At 48.7% G+C, this 24,055-nt stretch overlaps 1 protein-coding gene across 1 annotated transcript; it reads left to right on the top strand.

The window, feature by feature from the left end:
- Positions 1-7,662: 7,662 nt before the first annotated feature.
- On the top strand, positions 7,663-20,519 carry AGMAT (agmatinase (putative); the record flags this gene model as incomplete). The annotated part of the gene is made up of 7 exons (XM_080691031.1): positions 7,663-7,925; positions 9,376-9,578; positions 13,734-13,782; positions 16,718-16,913; positions 17,951-18,130; positions 19,557-19,641; positions 20,446-20,519. 7 exons carry the CDS (start codon positions 7,663-7,665, stop codon positions 20,517-20,519), a joined length of 1,050 nt encoding a protein of 349 aa, XP_080547157.1.
- Positions 20,520-24,055: the final 3,536 nt, after the last annotated feature.

The raw sequence follows: 24,055 nt of genomic DNA, 5'->3' as shown, positions 1-24,055 counted from the left end.
AAGGACTAAAAAATAGGGCTGGGGGTGTAGCTTGGAGGTAGAATGCCCCTGGATTCCATCCTCAGTAAAAAAAAAAAAAAAAAAAAAAAATATATATATATATATATATATATATATATATATATATATATATATATATATATATGGTCTGGGGCTGTAGCCCAGAGGTAGAAGACCTCTGGATCCCATCCCCAGTACCAAACAATATAATAAATAAATAATAAATAATAAATAAATAAAAATTAGCCAGGTGTGGTGGCACATGCTTGTAATCCCAGTACCGGGGAGGCTGGATGGGAGGATTGCAGGTTTAAAGCCAGCCTTGGCAATTTAGCAAGGCCCTTTGCAATTTAGTGAGATCCTGTTTACAAATAAGAAATAAAATTGGGCTAGGGGTGTAGCTCAGAGGTAGAATGCCCCGGGGTTCAATCCCCAGTACAACTAAATGAGTAAGTAAGTAAGTAAATAAATAAATAAATAAATAATAAAAGGCTCGGTGTGGTGGTACACACCTGTAATCTCTGTGCTTGGGAGGCTGAGACAGGAGGATTGCAAGTTTGAGGATAGCTTCAGCAAGTAGTGAGCCTCTTATCAACCTAGAAAGACCCTGTTTCCAAATAAATAAAATCAGGCTGGGGGTACTTGAAGCTTGAAGGTAGAATGCCTCTGGATTCAATCCCCAGTCCCACATACACACAAAAAAAATAAATAAAAATAAAAAAAGGTTAGGGTTGTAGCTTGGAGGTAGAATTGCCCTAGGTTCAACCCCCAATACCTGACTTCCCCCTAAAAATCCTCAAAATTTGTTAGATCCTTGGTGTGGTGATAGATACCTATGATCCTAGTTTTTTTTTTTTTTTTTTTGTGTGTGTGTGTGTGGTACTGGGGATGGAACCCTGGGGCTTTCTACCTCCGGGATATACTCCCAGACCTATTTTATATTTTATTTGGAAACAGGATCTCACTAAGTTGCTGAGAGCCTCACTAAGTAGCTGAGGCTGGCTTCGAACCTGCACAATTCTCCTGTTTCAGCCCCTCAACTACTGGGATTACAAGCATGTGCCACCACCATGCCCTGCTGACCCTAGTATTTGGATGGCTGAAACAGGAGAATCACAGGTTCAAAGCCAGCCTCAGCATCTTAGCAAGACCCTATTCAAATATATAATAAAGCCAGGCATGGTGGCGCATGCTTGTCATCCCAGCATTCGGGAGGCTGAGACCTGAGGATCATGGTTTGCAGACAGCTTAAGCTACTTAGTGAGGTCCTCTGCAACTCAGTGAGACCCTGTTTCAAAATAAAGAATAAAAAATAGGGCAGGGGTTGTAGCTCAGAGGCCGAATGCCCCTGGGTTCCACCCTCAGACCCACAAAAAAGAAATGGGTTGGGGTGTAGCTGAGAGGTAGGAATTCCCTGGGTTCATTCCCCAGTACACGCACAATTTTTTTTTTTTTTAAATTTTGTTAGGCAAGACCAGAGCAATGCCAGCCCTAGGGCTAATTATTTTTCTACGCTAAAACTTTCATAAACACTCTTCCCAGTGCCCCATAAATGATGGATTTTTTTCCCCCAGCTTGGCTGGTAGGAATAGGCACTATTTCCAGCCTTGTGTGGACACCAGGCTCCGTTCCCTCTAATTCTTTCATGAGTTATTTCACCCCCAGCCTCCCCGTGCGAGGAATTGCTTCTAGGGCTCCACGCGAGCCGCTTACCCTCTACCACTGAGCCCCCTCCCCAGCCTCACGCAGCTTTTCCTCAAAGCCTCGGACAACTTGCTTGCTGTGTCTCTTCCTCCTTCCATTCCTTCCTGGTACTTCTCAGGACCTTGCTATGTTGCCCAGGCTGGTCTTGAACACCGGGCTCAAGCGATCTTCCTGCCTCTGCCTCCTGAGCAGGTGAGCACAGGCGCGTACCGCCACACCTGGCACACGTAGTTTTCTTACACTGAGATGCCGACCAGTCATCTTCTGAGTGGACCCTTTACCGATCTCTGGGGGTCTCTCCTGATTCCCTCCTCCCTGGTACTTTGTCTCTTGGAATCGGGCTCCCGTGGTTTCCATGTGTCACTGAACCCTGGAACCTGCCTCAAGTTGCTGAATCAAATAATTGGGACAGCCGGGCGTGGTGGCGCACGCTTGTCATCCCAGCATTCGGGAGGCTGAGACAGGAGGATTGTGGTTCGCGGACGGCCTCAGCTACTTAGTGAGGCCCTCTGCAACTCAGTTTATTGTGAAACTCAGTTTCACAATAAAGAATAAAAAAGACTAGGGGTGTAGCTTGGAGGTAGAATGCCACTGGGTTCCATCCCCAGTACTGAAAAAAAAAAAAAAAAAAAGGGACAAGCCCTTGGGAAGAAGAAAAACACGTGTATTGATTTGCTAGCAAATTGGAGAAACCAGTTGGGCTGGGCGTGGTGGCGCACGCTTGTAATACCAGCATTCGGGAGGCTGAGACTGGAGAATCGTGATTCGCAGACTGCCTCAGCTACTTAGTGAGCCCTCTGCAGCTTAGTGAGACCCTGTTTCAAAATAAACAATAGGAATGGGGCGTAGCTTGGGGGTAGAATGCCCCTGGGTTCCATCCCCAGTACTGCAAAAAAAAAAAAAAAAAAGCAGCCGGGAACAAGCCGTGGATTCTCCCCAAAAGACTCAGGTCTCTAAGTTATTTGGGAAGCTGAGACAGAAGGATCTTGGATATTTAGTGAGACCCTTTGCAACTCAGTGAGACTCTGTTTCAAAATAAAGAAAAAAATTGGGTTGGGGCTATAGTTTGGAGGTAGAATGCCCCTGGGTTCTAACCCCAGTACCAAGAAAAAAGAAAAAAAAAAGAATTACGTCTTCGGGGTCATGCTGGTGTCTTATCAGAAGGGATGTCACGCTAAGTCTTCCTTGAGTCAGTTCAGTTCTTACTCAGATCCAGGTGTCAGGTCCCCTTCCACCACTAAATAGATAAGAACGTGTTATTTATTAACATGGGGTGAAGGAATGAGAGAGGATAAAGGAGAAAAAACACCAGCTTTCAAGCCAGGCGTGATGGTGAACGCTTGTTATCCTAGTACTTGGGAGGCTGAAACAGGAGTATCACAGGTTTGTGGCCAGCCTCAGCTACTTAGGCCCTCAGCTACTTAGTGAGATTCTGTTTCAAAATAAAGAATAAAAGCTGGGCACATGCTTGTAATCCCAGCATTTGGGAGGCTGAGACTGGAGGCTCGAGGTTTGTGGACAGCCTCAGCTACTACTTAGTGAGGCCCTTTGCAACTCAATGAGACCCTGTTTCAAAATAAAGAATAAAAAATAGGGCTGGGGCTGGAGCCCAAACAGACAAACAAAAAATATAAAAAGGAAAAGGAATGGGGATGTACTTTGGCAGCAGAATGCTCTGTGTTCAATTTCTAGTGAAACACACACACACACACACACACACACACACACACACACACACGGTTGGGCTGGACATGGTAGCATATATCTGTAATCCCAGTATTTAGAAGGCTGAGACAGGAGAATCACAGCCTCATTGCCTGTGATTTAGCGACGCCCTCAGCAATTGAGACCTTATTTCAAAATGAATAGGGTGGTGGGGTGTGACTCAGTGGTATGGTGCCACACTGGGGTCATTTCCTAGTAACATACACACACACACACACACACACACACACACACACACACACTTTTAAAATTTCCAGGCTGGCCTCAAATTTGTGATAATGAGCCAGGCGTGGTGGCGCACACTTGTAATCCCAGCACTTGGGAGGCTGAGACAGGAGGATCGCGCAGGTTCGAAGCCAGCCTCAGCTACTTAGTGAGGCTCTCAGCAACTTAGTGAGACCCTGTTTCCAAATAAATAAATAATAAATTGTGATACCACTACCAATTCTTCCACAGGCAGGTACCGCCATGCCTGGTGGGATTTTTTTTTTGGGGGGGGAGGGTAGGAGTACTGGAGATCGAATCCAGGGATATTCCACCTCCAAGCTAAACCCTCAGCTCCTATTTATTTATTTATTTATTTATTTTGTAGGGGAGGTATTAAACTCAGAAGCATTCTACCTTTGAGCTATACCACCAGTCCAATTTTTTTTTTTTTTTTTTTTTTTTTTTGGTACCGAGGATTTAACCCAGGGGCATTCTATCTCCAAGCTACATTCCTAGCCCTAGTTATTATCTTTATTTTATTTATTTATTATTTAATTAATTTATTATTTATTTATTTTGAGGTACTGAGGATGGAACCCAGGGGGATTCTACCTCCGAGCTATACCACCAGCCCTATTTTTTTTATTCTTTATTTTGAAACAGGGTCTCACTGAGTTGCAAAGGGCCTCACTAAGTAGCCGAGGCTGTCTACAAACCAAGATCCTCCTGTCTCAGTCTCCAGAATGCTGGGATTACAAGCATGTGACACCAAGCATGTGACACCACGCCTGGCTTTTTTTTTTTTTTTTTTTTTTTTTTTTTGCGGGTCTGGGGATGGAACCCAGGGGCATTCGACCTCCTCCGAGCTACACCCTCTGCCCTATTTTTTTTTTTTTTTTTTTAATTTGAAACCGAGTCTCACTGAGTTGCAGAGGGCCTCACTTAGTAGCTGAGGCTGTCCGCGAACCGCGATCCTCCGGTCTCAGCCTCCTAAATGCTAGGATTACAAGCGTGCGCCACCACACCTGGCTACGCCCGGCTATTATCTTTATTTTAAAACAGGGTCTCCTTAGGTTGATGAGAGTCTTACTACTTGCTGAGGCTGTCCTCAAACCTGCAATTTTCCTGTCACCACCTCCCTAGTACAAGGATTACAGGTATGAGCCACCACAAGCAGCTTTGAATGGATATTTTTTGTAGTACTGGGAATGGAACCCACGGGCATTCTACCAATGAGCCACCTCCTTTATTTTGAAACAGGGCCTCACTAAGTTGCAGAGGGCCTCACTGAGTAGCTGAGGCTGGCCGCCAACCTGTGATCTTCCAGTCTCAGCCTCCCAAGTATTGGGATTACAAGTGTGCACTACAATGCCTAGCTGCCCCCCAGCCCTAGTTTATTCTTTATTTTGAAACTGGGTCTCACTAGCTTGATAAGAATATCACTACTCTCTCAGGCTGTTTACAAACCTGTGATCCTCCAGTCTCAGCCTCCCAAGTACTAGAATTACTAGCATGGGCTACCACTCCCAGCATTGAATAATTTTTTTTTTTTTTGTGGTACTGGGGGTGCAACTCAGGGGCTTTTTACCTCCAGGCTATACTCCCAGACCTATTTTATATTTTATATTTTATTTGGAAACAGTGTCTCACTAAGTTGCTGAGAGCCTCACTAAGTAGCTGAGGCTGGCTTCGAACCTGCAGATTACAAGTGTGTGCCACCACGCCCGGCTTTGAATGGATCTTGACATGCATTGATGTGACAAAGATTTTTTGCTTGGCTAAACTTTAGTCAGCCTTCCCAACCTTCTTCTAGGCCTACAAGTCTACTTCCTTACAAAATTAAGTTTTAGCAAAGAACCCTACTTAGTGTAACAAGATGACATGGTGGACATCTAATCATTCTCAATATCTTACCCCTGCCTTATCATCTACCATCCCTCAGGTAAAGCCTGAACACCCCAGCCTGTCTTCAGGAAGAATCCTGTTGGGAGCCAGAGTGGTGGTGCACGCTTGTACTCCCAGTACTAGGGAGGCTAAGATGGGAGGACCCAGGTTTGCAGCCAGTGTCAGCCTCTTAGTGAGGCCCTCTGCAACTTAGCGAGATCCTGTTTCAAACTAAAGTATAAAAAAAGAGGGCTGAGCCGGGCGTGGTGGGCACGCTTGTAATCCCCGCGCTTGGGAGGCAGAGACAGGAGGATCGTGCAGGTTCGAAGCCAGCCGCGCGCGCTGGCTTAGGAGACCCTGTTTCCAAATAAAAATGTAAAAATAGGTCTGGGAGTGTAGCCCGGAGGTAGAAGGGCTTCCAGGAACCCCAGTACCACCAAAAAAAAAAAAAAAAAAAAAAAAAAAAGAGGGCTGAGGGTGTAGCTCAGAGGTAGAATGCCCCTGGTTTCCATCCCCAGTACTGGGGAAAAAAAAATGAATAAATATAATTAAAAAATAGGGCTATGGTGTAGCTCAGAGGTAGAATGCCCTGGGTTCAAATACCCAGCACCACAAAATAAATAAATAAATAAATAAGTAAATAAATAAACAAACAAATAGAATAAAAAATAGGGCTAAAGGTGTAGCTCAGAGGTAGAATGCCCCTGGGTTTAATCCCTATTACCCTGAGCTGGCGATGAACTCAGAGGTAGAGAACCCCTGGATCCAATCTCCAGTATCACACACACACACACGCATGCACGCACGCACACACAGGCACGCATGCACACACGCACGCCAGCCACAGAGTGCACTACTTCCTCTCATGAACCGGGCGAGCAGGGTGGCGCAAGGAAGCCCCTGAGAGGCGTCTGGCTGAACTCACACGCCTGGTCACTTCTGAACTGCACAGGCTCAGGCAGGTGCAGAGCGCTGACTCCTGTGAACCCTTGCGTCAGTCACAGGTCAAAGGGAGCCACCCCAAGAGCCGGGACACACGCAGGGCTTCCCACACCCTGGCCAAAGCCGTCATCGGCCGCTGTGTCTCCTCTGAGCAACACCCCAGCCCTATTTTTTAATTCTTTATTTTGAAACAGGGCCTCACTAAGTAGCAGAGGGGCTCACTAAGTAGCTGAGGCTGGCTGCAAACCTGCGATCCTCCTGTCTCAGCCTTCCAAGTACTGGGATTATAAGCGTGTGCCACCATGCCCCCCTTACTCTTTATTTTGAAACAGGGTCTCACTAATTTACAGAGGGCCTCACAAGTTGCTGAGGCTGTCCTTCAACCTGTGATCCTCTTGTTTCAGCCTCCCTAGTACTTGGATACAATGTGTGCCACCACTTAATATGTAACTTTTTATTTATTATTTATTTATTTATTTGGTGCTACTGGGGGTGGAACCTAGGGGCTTTCTACCTCCGGGCTACACTCCCAGACCTATTTTATATTTCTTTTATTTGGAAACAGGGTCTCACTAAGTTGCTGAGAGCCTCACTAAGTAGCTGAGGCTGGCTTCGAACCTGTGTGATCCTCCTGTCTCAGCCTCCCAAGTGCGTGCTCCACCACCCCCAGATTAAACATTACTTTTTTTTTTAACACATCTTCAATTTGACTGTAATATATTAACGCACAAAATATCAAAAATAGTATTTTCCTCCTTGAGTTCATAATAAATTATCAAACTTCCATTTAGTGCATTACTTTTAAAAGCCTTCCGTGTTTAGCAATACATTACTTCTTAAAGAATGCATGTCCATGTCCACTGCTTACAGAAAGGTCTCTTCCCATCAGATCTCTGGGCTTTCATCTCGTTTCTCTGCCTGGGCCAACAGGCCGCTGAGGGCCAGGTGCTGGGGCCGCAGGACAGGTGGGCGGGAGCTGGGAGCCGCCACACTGTTTACCAAAGGAGCTAGAGGCTGAAGTTCAGAGGGAGTGTGTTTGTGGGGGGAGACGCTGGTCCCTGGGGCCGCTCTCACTCTCTTGTTCCCAGGCCCCCTCTGCCCTTTGAGCTGGGCGGCTTTGGGCTGGCACAGTCCCCTTTTCCGCCAGGGGACCGGCAGGCCGGGTCGGGTCGGGCGGCCCAGCGTGCTCTGAGCAGGGACATGCTGCGGCTGCTGGTGCCCGGCTGCGCCCGGGCTCTGGGGACCACGCGTCCCGCTGCGGGGCTCTGCCACCCGGGGCACAGCCCGAGCCGCCAGGCCTCCGATGTCCCCCGGAACCACCCTCCCAGCCCCGATATCGTGGCCCGGCCCGTGGGCATCTGCTCCATGATGCGCCTGCCTGTGCAGACTTCCCCGGAGGGGCTGGATGCCGCCTTCGTCGGGGTGCCCCTGGACATTGGGACCTCCAACAGGCCCGGGGCGAGGTAAGACCGGGAGACCGGGCTGGGGACACGTGGCCAGGCCTGAGTAGCCTTGGGCGTGGAAGGCACCGGGACAGGCACCTCTGCTGGTCAGGTTAGAAGCTGGTGGCCTGCTCCGCTGTGCCCCTCAGGGCTTGACAGAGCGAGCTGGCTTCCCTCTTTCCTCAACAACCTACCCCCAGGGCTCAACCTATGATTGGAGGACCAGCCCTCGGTCATCTCAGCGCCACCCGTTGGTCAAGAAGGGTTTCTGCCGGGTGTGGCACGTTTCTAATCCCTGTACTTGGGAGGCTGAGACAGGAGCATCGCAGGTTTGCGACCAGCCTCAGCAACTTGTGAGGCGGTCTGCGACTTAGTGAGACCCTGTTTCAAAATAAAGAATAAAATAGGGCTGCGGATGAAGCTCTGAGGTAGAGTCCCCTGGAAGCCAGGCATGGTGGCACAGGCTTGCAATCCCAGTATTTGGAGGAATGAGACAGGAGTATTGCAGGTTCAAAGTTAGCCTCAGCAACTTAGTGAGGCTCTCAGTAAATTAGTGAGACTATGTTTTCAAACAAAAAATAAAATAGGTCAGGGGTATAGCCTGGAGGTAGAAGGCCCCTAAGTTCCAATCCCAGTACCACAAAATTTTTTATTTATTTATATATATGTATGTGTATATATATATGTAGAGAGTGTGTGTGCATGTGTGTGTGTGTGTGTGTGTGTGTGTTACTAGGCATTGAACCCAGAGTCATTCTACCTACAAACTACACCATCAGCCGGATCTTATTTCTTTAATTTGAAAACAGGGTTGCACTAGATAGTGTGTGTGTGTGTGTGTGTGTGTGTGTGTGTGTGTTATTGGGGATGGAACCCAGGGACACTCTTTCTCTAAGCTACACCCCCAGCCTTATTTATTTATTTATTTATTTATTTATTTATTTATTTATTTACGGGTCTGGGGATGGAACCCAGGGCCATTCAACCTTCGAGCTAAACCCCTAACCCTATTTTTTATTCTTTATTTTGAACTCTCACTGAATTGCAAAGGACTGAGGCTGTCTGCAAACCATGATCCTCTGGGCTCAGCCTTCTGAATGCTGGGATTACAAGCGTGCGCCACCACGCCTGGCTACAGAATCTAACTAGGTTACTGACAGTCTCGCTAAGTTGCTGAGGCTGGCCTCAAACCTGTGATCCTCCTGCCTCAGCCTCTCAAGTACTGGGATTCCAGGCATGTGCCACTGACTGGCTTCTAGAGGCGTTTTTGCTTGCCAGGACTTGGGGGAGGAGGTGCTCCTGACATCTAGTGGGTCAGGCCAGGGATTGCCGCCAACCGTCCTACAAGGCAAACCCGCAGCAGAGAATCAGGGTCCTCAAACATCGGCAGGACTGGGACTGCGGAGCGCCGGCCTTGGCAGGCGCCTGCACACCTTGAAACGGCGGCTGACAGACGATTCTTCTCTCCCAGATTTGGACCCCGACGCATCCGGGAGGAATCCGTGCTGTTGCGGACTGTCAACCCTAGCACGGGGGCTGTCCCCTTCCAGTCCCTCAAGGTGGCGGACCTAGGCGATGTGAATGTCAATCTTTACAACCTTCAGGACAGCTGCCGGCTAATTCGAGAGGCCTATCAGAAGATTGTAGAGGCTGGTTGTGTCCCCCTGACCCTGGGTAGGCTCCCCGAGGGCGAGTGCAGGTCCCTGCGCTCAGGGTGTATCTACCCTGGGCTTAAGGACGGCTCCTTTGCCAGGACAAGCCACTGAGAAGGTGGTGACAGTCATCTCGTTTATTTATTGGTACTGGGGATCGAACCCAGGGGCATTCTACCTCCAAGGTACACCCCCAGCCCTATTTTATTTTTAGTTTGAAACAAGGACTCATTAAGTTGCAAAAGGTCTTGCTAAGTTGCTGAGGCTGGCCTTGAACCTGTGACCCCCCTGTCTCAGCCTCCAAGTACTGGGATTACACGCGTGCACCACCATGTCCAGCCCTATTTTGCTTTGAAACAGGGTTTTGCTAAATTATGTCTTATGTCTTGCTGGCTTTGAACTGGGATCACAGCCAGCACCACCATGCCTGGCTCCAATTTATTCATTTATTTTAATCCTGAGGACATATGTGTGTGTGTGTGTGTGAGGATGGAACCCATGGGCATTCTACTTCCAAGCTAAACTCCCAGACTTATTTGTTATTTTGTTTTTTGGTGCTGGGGGTTGAACCCTGGGACATTCTACCTCTGAGCTACATCCCCAGTCTTTTTGTGTGTGTGTGTGTAGTTCTAGAAATTGAGCCCAGGAGCATTCTACCTCTGAGATACACCCTTAAGCTCTATTTTTTATTCTTTATATTGAAACAGGGTTTCACTAAATTGCAGAGGGCTCACTAAGTAGTTGAGGCTAGCTTCGAACTTGTGATCCTCCTGTCTCAGTCTCCCAAGTACTGGGATTGTAAGTGTGCACCCCCACGCCTGGCCCACAGTCCTATTTTTAATTCTTTATTTGGAAACAGGGTCTCACTAAGTTGCAGAGGGGCTCACTAAGTAGCTGAGGCTGTCCGCGAACTGCTACCCTCCAGTCTCAGCCTCCTGAATGCTGGGGTTACAAGCGTGGGCCACAATGCCCAGCTAGTTCTTTGTTATTTTGAAACAGGGTCTCACTAAGTTGAGGGCCTTGCAAAATTGCTGCTGCTGGCTTGCGAACCTGCGATCCTCCTGTCTTGGCTTCTCAAGTACTGGGAAAAAACATACAGCGTCTCCTCCTCCTCCTCCTCCTCCTCCTCCTCCTCTTCCTCCTCCTCCTCCTCTTTTTCCTCTTTTAAACAGGGTCTAAGTTTTGAAGTTCTTGCAAAATTATTACAGCTAGCCTCAAATACACGATACTCCTATCTCTGCCTTCTAGGAACTGGGTTTACTAGTGTTCACTAGCACACCCAGCTTATTTGAACTATCTTTCTTTTGTGTGTGTGGTACAGGGGATGTAACTCAGGGGCTTTCTACCTCTGGGCTACACTCCCAGACCTATTCTCTATTTTATTTGGAAACAGGGTCTCACTAAGTTGCTGAGAGCCTCACTAAGTGGCTGAGGCTGGCTTCGAACCTGTGCGATCCTCCTGTCTCAGCCTCCCAAGCGCGGGGATTACAAGCGTGCGCCACCGCGCCCGGCTAGAATTTGAGCTATCTTGAATAATAGGGCAGGTGGACTAGGATGAGGGGAGAGAGACATATTGCCTTGGTGCAAAACTTAAGGGTGCCAAAAACATCGGCAATCAAGATCAATAAAACAGGGTAAGTCGTACTGACTTCCCTTTCCCCTCTGCCTCTGGCTCCAGTGTGGCTGGGCACAGTATGGTCGCTGATCTTTTTTTTACCTTTTTATTCATCACAGAAAAGTGGGTTTCCATTGATTCTCTACCCCCACCCCTCACTGCTGGAGATAGAATACAGGGCCTTGTGAATGGGAGGCAAGAAATTTCCCACTGACCTATACCCTGCGTTGTATTGATTACAATTTTCAGAACTAGAATGGGAAATATTGATCTTGGTTACTGAGGTTTTTGGCTTCCTTTAAATGTCGTGCCCTGGCTTGAGTCCCTCATGTCTACCCTTAGCCCAGCCCGCTATTCCAGGCCAGGGGAAGGCTGCCCACACGGTCCCTGCTGCAACTTGCCAACAATCTCAGTGTTTCTAATGATTAAGGGTCTTTCTGGTACTTGGGAGGCTGAGACAGGAGGATCACAGGTTCGATAATGCCTGCCTCGGCAACTTAGCAAGCCTCTCCTCAACCTAGCGAGACCCTGTTTCCAAATTAAAAATAAAGGAGCTGAGCCAGGCGTGGTGGCGCACGCTTGTAATCCCCGCGCTTGGGAGGCTGAGACAGGAGGATGGCACAGGTTTGAAGCCAGCCTCAGCTACTTAGTGAGGCTCTCAGCAACTTAGACCCTTTTTCCAAATAAAAATAGAAAATAGGTCTGGGAGTGTAGCCCGGAGGTAGGAAGCCTCTGGGTTCCATTCCCAGCAACACAAAATAAATAAATAAATAAAAACAAATAAAGGAGCTGGGCATGGTGGTGCATGCCTGTAATCTCAGTGCTTGGGAGGTTGAGACAGGAGGATAGTAGCTTCGAAGACAGCCCCAGCTGTCCTCAGCTAATGAGACTCTCATCAACCTAGCCAGATCCTGTTTTTAAAAACACACAAAATAAGCCAGTCGTGGTGGCGAACGCGTGTAATCCCAGCAATTCCGGAGGCTGAGACAGGAGGATTGTGGGTTCGCAGACAGCCTCAGCTACTTAGTGAGGCTCTTTGCAACTCAATGAGACCCTGTTTCAAAATGAAAAGGATAAAAAATAGGGCTGGGGGTGTAGCTCAGAGGCAGAATGCTCCTGGGTTCCATCCCCAGTACTGAAAAAAACAAAAAAAAAAAAAACAAAACCCCACAAATGAAATGGTCTAGGGGTGGAGCTCAGAGGTAGAATGCCCTTGGGTTTAATCCCAGTAATCCCCCCTACACACACACACACACACACACACACAGTATTTCTGTCCTAGTCAGATTTAACATCAATCTATGTGATAGCTTTTGCTCATCCTCCTCTACCTTCACTGTAGCATTTTTTTTTTCTTCTCTGACTCCCAAATACTTAAAACGAAGCCAGGTCCAGTGGCCTCAGCAACTTAGTACTGAAGGTTGAGGGAGAACAAAAATAGGCTGGGGTGTAGTTCTGGGTGTAGGGCACTCGCCTAGCATGCAGGAGACCTCGAGTTTGGTCCCCACTACTGCAGAATAAGAGTTTTGGCAGGTGCAATGGTGCCCGCCTATTATCCCAGCACTTGGGAAGCTGAAACAAGAGGATCTTAGGCTCAAAGCCAGCATGCAATACGTGAGCAAGATCCAGTTTCAAAATAAGAAATAAAATAGGGCTGGTGATGTAACTCAGAGGTAGAACACCCCTGGGTTCACTTTACACTAATACACACACACACACACACACACATGCACACACACAGAGGCTGAGGATTTTGTTCAGTGGAAAAGGCTTGCCTAGCATACACGAGGTCTTGAGTTCCATTCCCAATACTGCAAATAAGTAAATAATTAAATAAAAGCTGAGCCGGGCGTGGTGGCGCATGCTTGTAATCCCCATGCTTGGGAGGCTGAGACAGGAGGATCACATAGGTTCGAAGCCAGCCTCAGCTACTTAGTGAGGCTCTCAGCAACTTAGTGAGACCCTGTTTCCAAATAAACCATAAAATAGGTCTGGGAGTCTAGCCCGGAGGTAGAAAGCCTCTGGGTTCCATCCCAGTACGACCAAAAATAAAAATAAAAAATAAAAAATAAATAAATAAAAGCTGGGTGTGGTGGCGCACGCTCGTAATCCCAGCATTCGGGAGGCTGAGACAGGAGGATCGCAGTTCGCGGCCGGCCTCAGCTACTTAGTGAGGCCCTCTGCAACTTGATGAGACCCTGTTTCAAAGTTCCATCCCCAGTACCAAAAAAAAAATAGAGAAAGAAAGAAAGAAAAAGCATTCGGTTCCTCAGGCATCCAATGGGCCAGTGCAGCTATAAGCTATACAGCATTCCACGATCACAGGAAGTTCTGTTGGACAGAGGTGGTCCAGGGAATTACTCATAAGCCTAAGTCACAGGATTTCTTCTTTGGACGACAATGATAGCTTAAGCATCGTACCGCTGGACAAGATCGTGATTTAGCTGTGGTCAAAGTTTTCTAGTCAAACCGAACGGGTGGCAGGAAGTGGCGACTTTAGGGCTGTCACGCAGGATAACCACGTCGACGTTCTACACGTTTTCTCCGTTTTGTTCTCTGCAGGTGGAGATCACACGATCACGTACCCTATATTGCAAGCGATAGCAAAAAAGTAAGTCTCGAATGGCTTGGCCAGGCACGGTTCTGAAATTCAGGCGCTAAAGAAGAGGGTTTTTTTTTTTGTGTGGTACTGGGAATGGAACCCAGGGGCGTTCTACCTCTAAGCCATACTCCCAGCTCTATTATTTATTTATTTATTTATTTATTTATTTATTTATTTATTCATTCATTCATTCATTTATTTTTGTGTGTGTGGTACTGGGGGTGGAACCCAGGGGCTTTTCTACCTCTGGGCTATACTTCCAGACCTACTATATATATATATATATATGGTACTGGGGTTCCTGGAAGCCCTTCTACCTCCAAGCTACACTCCCAGACCTATTTTTATTTGGAAACAGGGTCTCCTAAGCCAGCGCGCACGGCTGGCTTCGAACCTGCACGATCCTCCTGTCTCTGCCTCCCAAGCGCGGTGATTACAAGCGTGCGCCACCATGCCCGGCCCAATTTTTTATATTTTATTTGGAAACAGGGTCTCACTAAATAGCTGAGGCTAGCTTCAAACCTGTGTGATCCTCCTGTCTCAGCCTCTCAAGCACTGGGATTACAAGCGTGCGCCACCACACCTAGCCATCATTTATTTATATAACTTATTTATTTATTGCAGTACTGGGGATTGAACCCAGGGGCATTCTACCTCTGAGCTACACCCCTAGAACTATTTTTTATTCTTATTTTGAAACAGAGTCTCATTAAGTTGTGGAGGGCCTCACTAAGTAGCTGAGGCTGGCCACGAACCTGTCTCAGCCTCCCAAGTCCTGGAATTACAAGCGTGGACCACCACATCCAGCTCCCCAGCCCTATTTTATTTATTTATTTATTTATTTATTTATTTATTTAGGTGGTACTGGGGATGGAACCCTTCTACCTCTGGGCTATACTCCCAGACCTATTTTATATTTTATTTGGAAACAGGGTCTCCTAAGCCAGTGAAGCTGGCTTCGAACCCGTGTGATCCTCCTGTCTGCTTCTCAAGCACGGGGATTACAAGAGTGTGCCACCATGCCTGGCTTATTCTTTTATTTTGAAATAGAATCTCACTAAATTGCTGGGTGTGGCCTCGAACCTGGGATCCTCCTGTCTCCGCCTCCGAATTAGGGCTACAACAGTGCACCACCGTGCCCTGCAAGAAAAGCTGAGTGTTGCTGGGGGGCATCGCGTGACTGCTGTAGGCTCAGGTCAGGGGCGGGGGCGCGTGGCGGGAAATTCCCAACTAAGTTTGTTTCTGTGGATCAGAATGAAGGCCGGGCTCCAGGTGTCTCTGTCAGTCACCAGCTGGAAGCCATGACAATTTATTATTAACACCTCCAGCCTCCGCCCTCCTTGCCCAGATCTGCTGTGGAATGTGTGGTCAGCATTTTCAGCTGGACTGGTTTTGGAAGATGAGCCCCTAGTGAAATGTACAACCCTGTTGATTTCAGTTTCTGTTTGGCTTCGAAAGCCAAATACAATTTTTTTTTCTTTTTCTTTCTCTCTTTCTTTCTTGTATTGGGGATTGAATCCAGGGGTGTTCTATCTCTGGGCTACACCCCAGCTCTTTTATTTTTTTTTGAGGTAATGGGGGTGGAACTCAGGGGATTCTACCTCTGAGCTATAGCTCCAGCCTCATTTTTTATTCTTTGTTTGGAAACAGGATCTCACTAAATTGCAGAGGGCTTCGCCAAGTAGCTGAGGCTGGCCACGAACCAGCGATCCTCCTGTCTCAGCCTCCCAAATGCTAGGATTACAAGCATGTGCCACGCCACCACGCCTAGCTCCCAGCTCTTTTTATTTTTATTTTATTTTTGTGGTACTGGGGATTGAAACTAGGGGCATTCTACCTTTGAGCTACATACCCAACCCTATTTCCTTCCTTCCTTCCTTCCTCAGTATTGGGGATTGAACGCAGGGGCATTCTACCTCTGAGCTACATCCCCAGCCTGGTTTTATTCTTTAATTTGGAACAGGGTCTCACCAAGTTGTGGAGGGCCTCACTAAGTAGCTGAGGCTGGCCGTGAACCTGCGATCCTCCTGTCTCAGCCTCCCAAGCACTGGGATTGCAGGGATGTGCCACCACGGGTACCAAATACAGATTCTGATGGGCACAGAAGTGGAGCTTGCTGGGAAGCCATTTTCTCCTGAGAGGGCGCTCTTTCCCAGACAATGAGAAGACTGAGTTTTTCTTTTCCTTTTTTCTTTTGGTCTGTGTGTGGTTCTGAGGATGGAACCCGGGGGCATTCTACCTCCAAGCCACCCCCCCCCCCCCGCCAGCCCTATTTTATTTTTTATTTGGAAAGAGTCTCACTAAGTTGCCGAAAATCTTGCTTCTTCCTGAGACTGTCTGCAAACCTCCTGTGTCAGCCTCCCAAGTGCTGGGATTACAGGCGTGAGACACATACTGCTTTTTCAGTAGAGGAAGTCTACCAGGGATTGACCAGCTTTGGCTGACTCCGTTGGAGAGAGAAGGGCTAAAGCCAGAAGCTGTGGGTGGCAGCCCCAGAGAGCTGGTTTTTGGGAAGGGCTCCTGGGCAGTGTTCTGGTTGGAGGCAGGTGAGAATGGTTTTTTCTCTGAACTGTGCTGGCCCCCCATGGATGTGCACGCTCCTTTGGGGTGGCCCGTGGGGTGAACGGAGGCTGGAGGAACTGGGTGAGGGCTTGCTGTTGGTATCACAGCCTGCAGCGGAGCTCCGCTGAGCCAGCGGGCTCATCCCCCCTGCTCCCTCCGAGGGAGGTAATTCTGGGTGGTCACCAAGTCACCTGCCTGTTTTCTGCCTGAGGGTTTCTGTTCTTCCAAGGAGCTAAGTGAATCAGAAGGCAGAAACCCATTGCCGGGCAGGTAACTGACAGGTCTACGCTGCGGCTGTGAACCTCACCAAGCCTTTGGTGGCCTGGGGTGTGTGCTGGGCCCCGGGGCATGCATGGCCTCTGAGCAGCCCTGCTGTCCCCAGGCATGGCCCGGTGGGGCTGCTGCACGTGGATGCCCACATGGACACCGTCGACAAGGCCCTGGGGGAGAAGCTCTACCACGGGTCGCCCTTCCGCCGGTGCGTGGACGAGGGCCTCCTGGACTGTAAGCGGGTGGCACAGATCGGCATCCGGGGCTCTTCCACCTTCTTGGATCCGTACAGATACAGCCGGAGCCAGGTGACAGACAGAAAGCCCTTCCCCGCACCTCAAAGTGTCCCCCTCTCCATTATCACCCTGAGGCCACCATGGCTCTGACTTTTATAATCAAGTTCAAAAAATAGGGAGGAGCCGGGCATCGAGGCACACGCTGGTAATCCCTGTACTTGGGAGGCTGAGACAGGTGGATTGCAGGTTCGAGGACAGCCTCAGCAATTTAGTGAGGCTCTGTTTCAAAATAAACAAAAGTAAATAAATAAAAAAGGCTGGGGTGTAGCTCAGAGGTAGAATGCCCCTGGGTTCAACCCCCAGGAATACTAACACACACACACACACACACACACACACACACACACACACACGAAAGGAAAGGCTGAGGCCATTTCTCTTTCTTTTTTTTTTTTTTTTTGTGATACTGGGGATGGAACCCAGAGGCATCTACCATTGAGCTACACAATTTATTTATTTACTTTGTATTGGTGGTATGGGGGTGGAACCCAGGGGCTTTTTACTTCCAGGCTACACCCCCAGCCCTATATTTTATTTGGAAAGAGGGTCTCACTAAGTTGCTGAGAGCCTCACCAAGTAGCTGAGGGTGGCTTCGCACCTGTGTAATCCTCCTGTCTCAGCACCCCAAGCGCTGGGATTACAAGCGTGCGCCACCACGGCTGGCTCTTGGTCTTTATTTTGAAACAAGGTCTTACTGAGTTGCCAAAGGCCTAAGTAGTAGCTGAGGTTGTCTGCAAACCACGATCCTCTTGTCTCAGCCTCTCAAATGTTGGGATTATAAGCGTGCACAACCATGCCCGGCCCTAGTGTTTATTCTTTATTTTGAAACAGGTCTTGCTAAGTTGTGGGGAGCCTAAGCCTGCGATCTTCCCGTCTCAGCTTCTCAAGGACTGGAAGTACAAGTGTGCGCCACCACGCCCAGCTCCCACAGGCCATGTCTGACCTACCTCCTTACCTCACCTGTAAAACAGGGACCCTCATGTTCCTCCTCACGGAGACTGAGGGTCAAATGGCCTTGGCCTTACCTTGGCTCTGCGGTTGCTCCTCAGGGCTTCCGGGTGGTCCTGGCTGAAGACTGCTGGATGAAGTCGCTGGTTCCTCTGATGGCCGAGGTCCGGCAGCAGATGGGAGGCAAGCCCCTATATATCAGCTTTGATATTGACGCCCTGGATCCCGCCTATGCCCCAGGGACAGGGACACCTGAAATCGCCGGCCTCACCCCTAGTCAGGTAAGGAGGCTCCTTCGAGGGAGGTTCCTGGGGGACTCAATCACCCCCTCTTCCCCAGGACTTGTAGTGAGTCTTGAGGAATCAAGGTAGGATTTTGTTTTGTGTGTGTGTTGGTGGGATTGAACCCAAGGACATTCTACCTCCAAGCTACACTTCCAGCCCTTCTAATTTTGGGGTTTTGAAACAGGGTCTTACTAGGTTGCTGAGGTCTCACTAATTTGCTGAAGCTGTTCTTGAACCTGCAATCCTCCTGTCTCAGCTTCCCAATCACTGGGATTACAGGGTGTGCCACCACACCTGGCTCTTATCTTTTTCATTTTGAGACAGGGTCTTGCTACGTTGCCCAGGCTGGCCTCCAACTTGGGATCCTCCTGCTGCAGCCTCTTGAGCAGCTGGGGTCATAGGCATGGCCCTCTGTGGCTGGCCCACAGAGGGATTTCTGAAACAGTCCTCAGTCAGCCCTCTGCTTGTCGCCTTTCCAGGCTTTCTGCCTGCAGGATAGAAATGCTTTCAGACAACTGTCTTCCTGCCACTCCCGGGCTCGTCCTGTCCTCGGCCACATCTGACTACCTACACATCTTCCGGGCCGGGGCCTTTCCCTCTGCCTGGAAGGCTCTTCCTCTGCTCAACTGCGGGGGCAAAGCCTTGAACTGGCTTCACTGGGCGCCTCCCGCATCTCCAGGCTGCTACTTGTGCTACTCCGGGCTTCTTTTCTCGAAGGCCGTAATACATGACATTGCACCTCCTGGATTGCTCATCTCCATCATCACACTAAGAAGCCCTGGGAACAGAGGCAGCTCCTTAGATATTTGCATCTCTGGGAGCGCCCCCGCCCCAGTTCAGCTGCAGTCAATAAGTGTTTACTGAGGGCCGGGCATGGTGGCGCACGCTTGTAATCCTAGTACTTGGGAGGCCGAGACAGGAGACTCGCAGGTTTGTGGCCAGCCTCAGCTACTTAGTGAGGCCCTCCTCCACAAGTTAGTGAGATCTTGTTTCAAAATAAAGAATAAGAGCTGGGCGTGGTGGCGCACGCTTGTAATCCCAGCGCTTGGGAGGCTGAGACAGGAGGATCGAACGGGTTCGAAGCCAGCCTCAGCTACTTAGTGAGGCTCTCAGCAACTTAGTGAGACCCTGTTTCCAAATAAAATATGAAAAATAGGTCTGGGAGTGTAGCCCTGAGGTAGAAAGCCCCTGGGTTCCATCCCCAGTAACACACACACACAGAATAAAAAAATTGGGCTGGGGGGTATAGCTCAGAGTTAGAATGTCCCTGGGTTCAATCCCCAGAACTACATTAAAAAAAAAAAATACAGAGGTCTAAGCCCATAAAAGGGTGGGCGCATGTTGGGAGCAGCCCAGGAAGTCTTTCTGGGGTTCCTTGGGATTGTAAATGATGGCTACCGTGGACGGTTTCAATCCTCAACAGGCTCTGGAGATCATCCGGGGCTGTCAGGGCCTGAACGTGGTGGGCTGTGATCTTGTGGAAGTGTCGCCGTTGTACGATCTTTCTGGTAAGTGAGCAGGGAGACAACGATCTGCAGGCAGCGGCTAGTGGCAATTGTTTTATCCAGGTCATGGTGTAATCCCAGTTATTGGGAGGTTGAGATAGGAGGATTGCAGGTTTGAGACCAGCGTTAGTGACCTAGGTGCTCAGCAAACTAGCGAGACCCTGTTTCAAAATTAAAAAAGGTCTGGGGGTGTAGCTTAGAGGTAGAATGTCCCTGAGTTCAATTTCCTGTCTCAAACATACACACACACAGTACCAAAAAAAAAAAAAAAAAAAAAAAAAGGCTGGGGGTGTAGCTCAGTGGTAGAACAACCCTGGGTTTAATCCCACAAAGTAAATGAATTAAGAAATATAGTACACACCATTTATTATAAATTTTCCCATTTTTGGTATCGGGGATTGAACCCAGGGGTATTCTACCTCTGAGCTACATCCCCAGACCTATTTTATTTTTTATTTGGAAACAGGGTCTTGCTAAGTGGCTGAGGCTGTCTTTGAACCAATTCTTCTATCTCAACCTCCCAAGTACTGGGATTACTGGCATGTTCCACCACGTGGGCCTAGCATAGATTTTCCTTTGGGGAAAAAATAATCTTTTCTACAAGTCCACCCAGAACCTTCTGAATTTTCAAGTACTGTGTCGAAGTGATGCTTGGTGGGGGGAGAATGCCAGGCAGGGCAGACACACAGGTGGCCGTGTGAGCGGGTGTGGGCATCAGGGCTCTGGGAGGGCAGCCCAAGGGGCCCGGGAGGCCTTGGCGTCAGGTGTGGTGTGTGCGGTGCTCACGCCGGGTTTTGGTCCTCGTAGGCAACACGGCCCTCCTGGCTGCTAACCTGCTGTTTGAGATGCTGTGTGTTCTCCCCAAAGCGACACCCGCCTGACGCCTGTGTGCTTCCAAGACCAAACTGATCGCACTGCTGACAAATTCTCCAGAATGTCTGAGCAAGTAGTCTGAGAGCCAGAATTTATGCCAATAAAGCCTTCTGTGAAAAGTGTCATTGGTGGCTGTAAAATAAGGACATTCAGGATTCTAACTCAATAGCTAACATTTCTTTTTTTTTTTTTTTTTTTTTTTTGGTGGTGCTGGGGATTGAACCCAGAGGCATTCTACCACCGAGCTACACCTCCAGCCCAATTTTTTATTCTTTATTTTGAGACAGGGTCTCACTGAGTTGCAGAGGGCCTCACTAAGTAGCTGAGGCTGGCTGCGAACCGTGACCCTCAGGTCTCAGCCTCCCGAATGCTGGGATTACAAGCATCTGGCTTAAGAGCTAACATTTCTAAGGGCTGGAATGGATTTAAGAATAAACGAGGCACTTACACTGCTTGGGTCTTTATTCCTTTGATGAAGGATGGTGAAGGGTAAGGGAAAGTGGATGGAGAACTTCACTCGAGGTTATTTAAAAATTAGAACAGCAAAATAAAAAATAACCTATGAAATAACCCAGCACAGATTCCTTCTTTTCCTTTCTTTCTTTTCTTTTCCTCCTCCCTCCCTTTCTTCTTTCTTCCTTTCTTTTTGTGGCACTGGGGATTTGAACCCAGGGAAATTTTACCTCCAAGCTACAGCCAGTCCTGTTTTATTTTTGTTCTGAAACAGGTTCTAAGTTGCCAAGAGTCTCGCTAAATTGCTGAGGCTGGACTTGAACCTGTAATTCTCCTGTCTCAGCCTCCCAAGGACTGGGATTACAGGTGTGCACCACCACACCTGGCTCCATATTTCTATAGTATTTTTTTTTTTCCTTAAAAGAGAGCTCTTCCTTTGAGGACCTCAGGACTGCATCTTGGTTTTAGGACCATGGTGAACATAAATAAATCATCTGAAGCAAAATAACACGCAAGTCCTGATAGGAAAATTTCCCACTTGGAAGCCCAGGAGGGCGACTGAATGTCTTCTAACCCAGATAACATCAGCTTGAAGGGGCTTCTAGTCCACTCCTGGCAAGCCTCGGTTCTGCACGATCCACTTTTCCAGTCGAAGTGGCCTCTACAGCAGCCATTCCTGGAATCCGCAGGGAAGTGTGCGGATTGCTGGCGGCCAGTCAGCGCGCCTAGAGTTACGGGCAAATGCAGTTTTGTTGATAACGGGTCCCTGGTTGAATCATCTCGGATGCAAGGGCCACCCACAGTCACGACACATTAAAATAGTTTATTTGTTTCCAGTCTGTAATATTCTTAAAATAATATCAGCTTCGGTGCCTGTTCACAATACAAAAAAAAAAAAAAAAGGACCTAAACAAAAAAAACCCCTAAAACATAAAGACACAATTTTCTAAATAAATTATTTGTTCCTAGGAGTATCAAAAGTGCAAAATATCCACCTTCTTCTCAGATGTGCCCCCCAGGTACAAGCATCTTCAACTGAGCAGAGCCAGCAGCTGCCACACTGTGTGCTTTTTCAGGGGACCGTGTCCTATGTCTGAATGTGAGCTACATTTAATTTGTAAGGATGTTTTGCATCTTGTTTTTGTGGTACTAGGGATTGAACCTGGGGGCACTCTACCTCTGAGCTACAACCCCAGTGCTATTTTGATTATTTTTGAAACAGGGTCTCACTAAGTGCAGAGGCCTCAGTGAGTAGCTGAGGCTGGCCGCGATCCTGCGATCCTCCTGACTCAGCCTCCCAACTACTGGGATTACGAGTGTATCACCACACTCAGCGGCTTTTGTTTTCTTAATTTTTAAGGTTTCGGTGCTAGGGATGGACTCCAGGGTCTCGTGCACGGACGGCCAGCCAGCTGCCGCTGCGCTTCGGCTTCTGCTCCCGCCATTGCGCTGGCTTCTGAGGGAGTCTGCTTTGTGTGTGATACTGGGGCTTGAACCAGGGCCATTCTACCTCTGAGCCACACCCCGAGCTCTTTCAAAATTTTCATTCTTTTTAGTGCTGCGGATTGAATCCAGGGGCATTCTATCTCTGAGCTACATCCTTAGTACTTTTTTTTTTTGTGGCACTGGGGATGGAAGCCAGGGGCATTTTTATTCTACTTCTGAGCAACACCCTTAGCCCTATTTTATTCTTTTACTTTAAAATAGGGTCTCAGCCGGGTGTGGTGGCGCACGCTTGTAATCCCAGCATTCGGGAGGCTGAGACTGGAGGATCGCGGTTTGTGGACAGCCTCAGCTACTTAGCGAGGCCCTCTGCAACTCAGTGAGACCCGGTTTCAAAATAAATAATAAAAAATAGGGCAGGGGGTGTAGCTCGGAGGTCGAATGCCCCTGGGTTCCACCGCAAGACCCTCAAAAAAACCACCACCCACATAAAAAAAAAACACAGGGTCTCATTAAGTTGCCGATGCTGACCGTGAACCTGTGCTCCTCCTGTCTCAGCCTCCCAAGTACTGGGATTTAGGTGTGTGTCACCACGCTGGTAAGGAATTCTATTTTAGTGTGGGCGGGGAGAGACCCGAAAGGCCGAGCATTTGCTTCCAATTCCTATCCCCAAACAAAGAGAATCACTTACAGCGCAGACGGCCCTTTTCCCTTTTACATCAGGAAAACACTTCTGCACTGGTGGCAGCTGCAGACTGGTTAGGATGGTAATGAATAAAGGTTACAAGCAGGGAGGGAGCACGGAGAGCGGCCTGAGGGCCCGACCCAGCTCGTGGGGCGGTGGGAGGAGGCAGGCACCTGCTGGCAGAGGGCAGCGGCTCGCTGAGGCGTCGGGCTGACCACCTCAGTGTGAGATGAATCGTGCAACGGATACCTGAGCGACAGGAAGAGGATTTCTGGAACTTTGTGTGTGTTCTACAAAGACGCGCTCTAGGCTAGTTTTCACTCCGTCTACTAAACAGGATGCATAGTCTATATTGACTGGAAACACGCGGCTCTGAGGACATCGGTGCCCATATCTGAAGACGAGGGGAGTAAAACCCAAACCAGGGCCTGTGTGGTTACAGGCTCCAGAGTGACAAAGGGTGGCGCTGGCTGAGCGTGACAATGGCTTCTACATTTGACACAAAAGAAACAAATCCATGGAAACAACATTCGGAAGGAAGAAAAGGCGTGTGTGGCCGAGGATAAGGTGCAGCCTGTGACCGAGCTCCCTGGTGCGCTCTGAGGGCGAGGCTACTGCCCCAGGTAGATGTGCATTTTTGGACTGAAGTGTTTACCAGGAGTGTTGCCAGTTCTACCAACACTTTCCTTTCCTAGTGCAAATGGAAGGTGCTTTGCTTTTTGTGGTGCTGAGGCTTGAACCCAGGGGCATTGTACCTCTACGCCACACCCCTACCCCTTTTTATTTTTATTTGTTTAGAAACAGGGTCTCACTAGGTCACGGAGAGGCTTGCTCTGTTGTTGAGGCTGCTTGAACCCGCAACCCTCCTGTCTCAGCCTCCCAAGGCCTGGGATCACACGCATATGCCACCAAGCCTGGCTGGTGCTTTTCGATTTCATGATACAAAATTTTCAAAAGTGAACA

Source organism: Muscardinus avellanarius, assembly GCF_963383645.1.
Source record: "Muscardinus avellanarius genome assembly, chromosome: 3".
NCBI lineage: Eukaryota > Metazoa > Chordata > Mammalia > Rodentia > Gliridae > Muscardinus > Muscardinus avellanarius.
The sequence above is the reverse complement of the archived record's forward strand: the minus strand, read 5'-3'. Positions and strand labels throughout refer to the sequence as shown.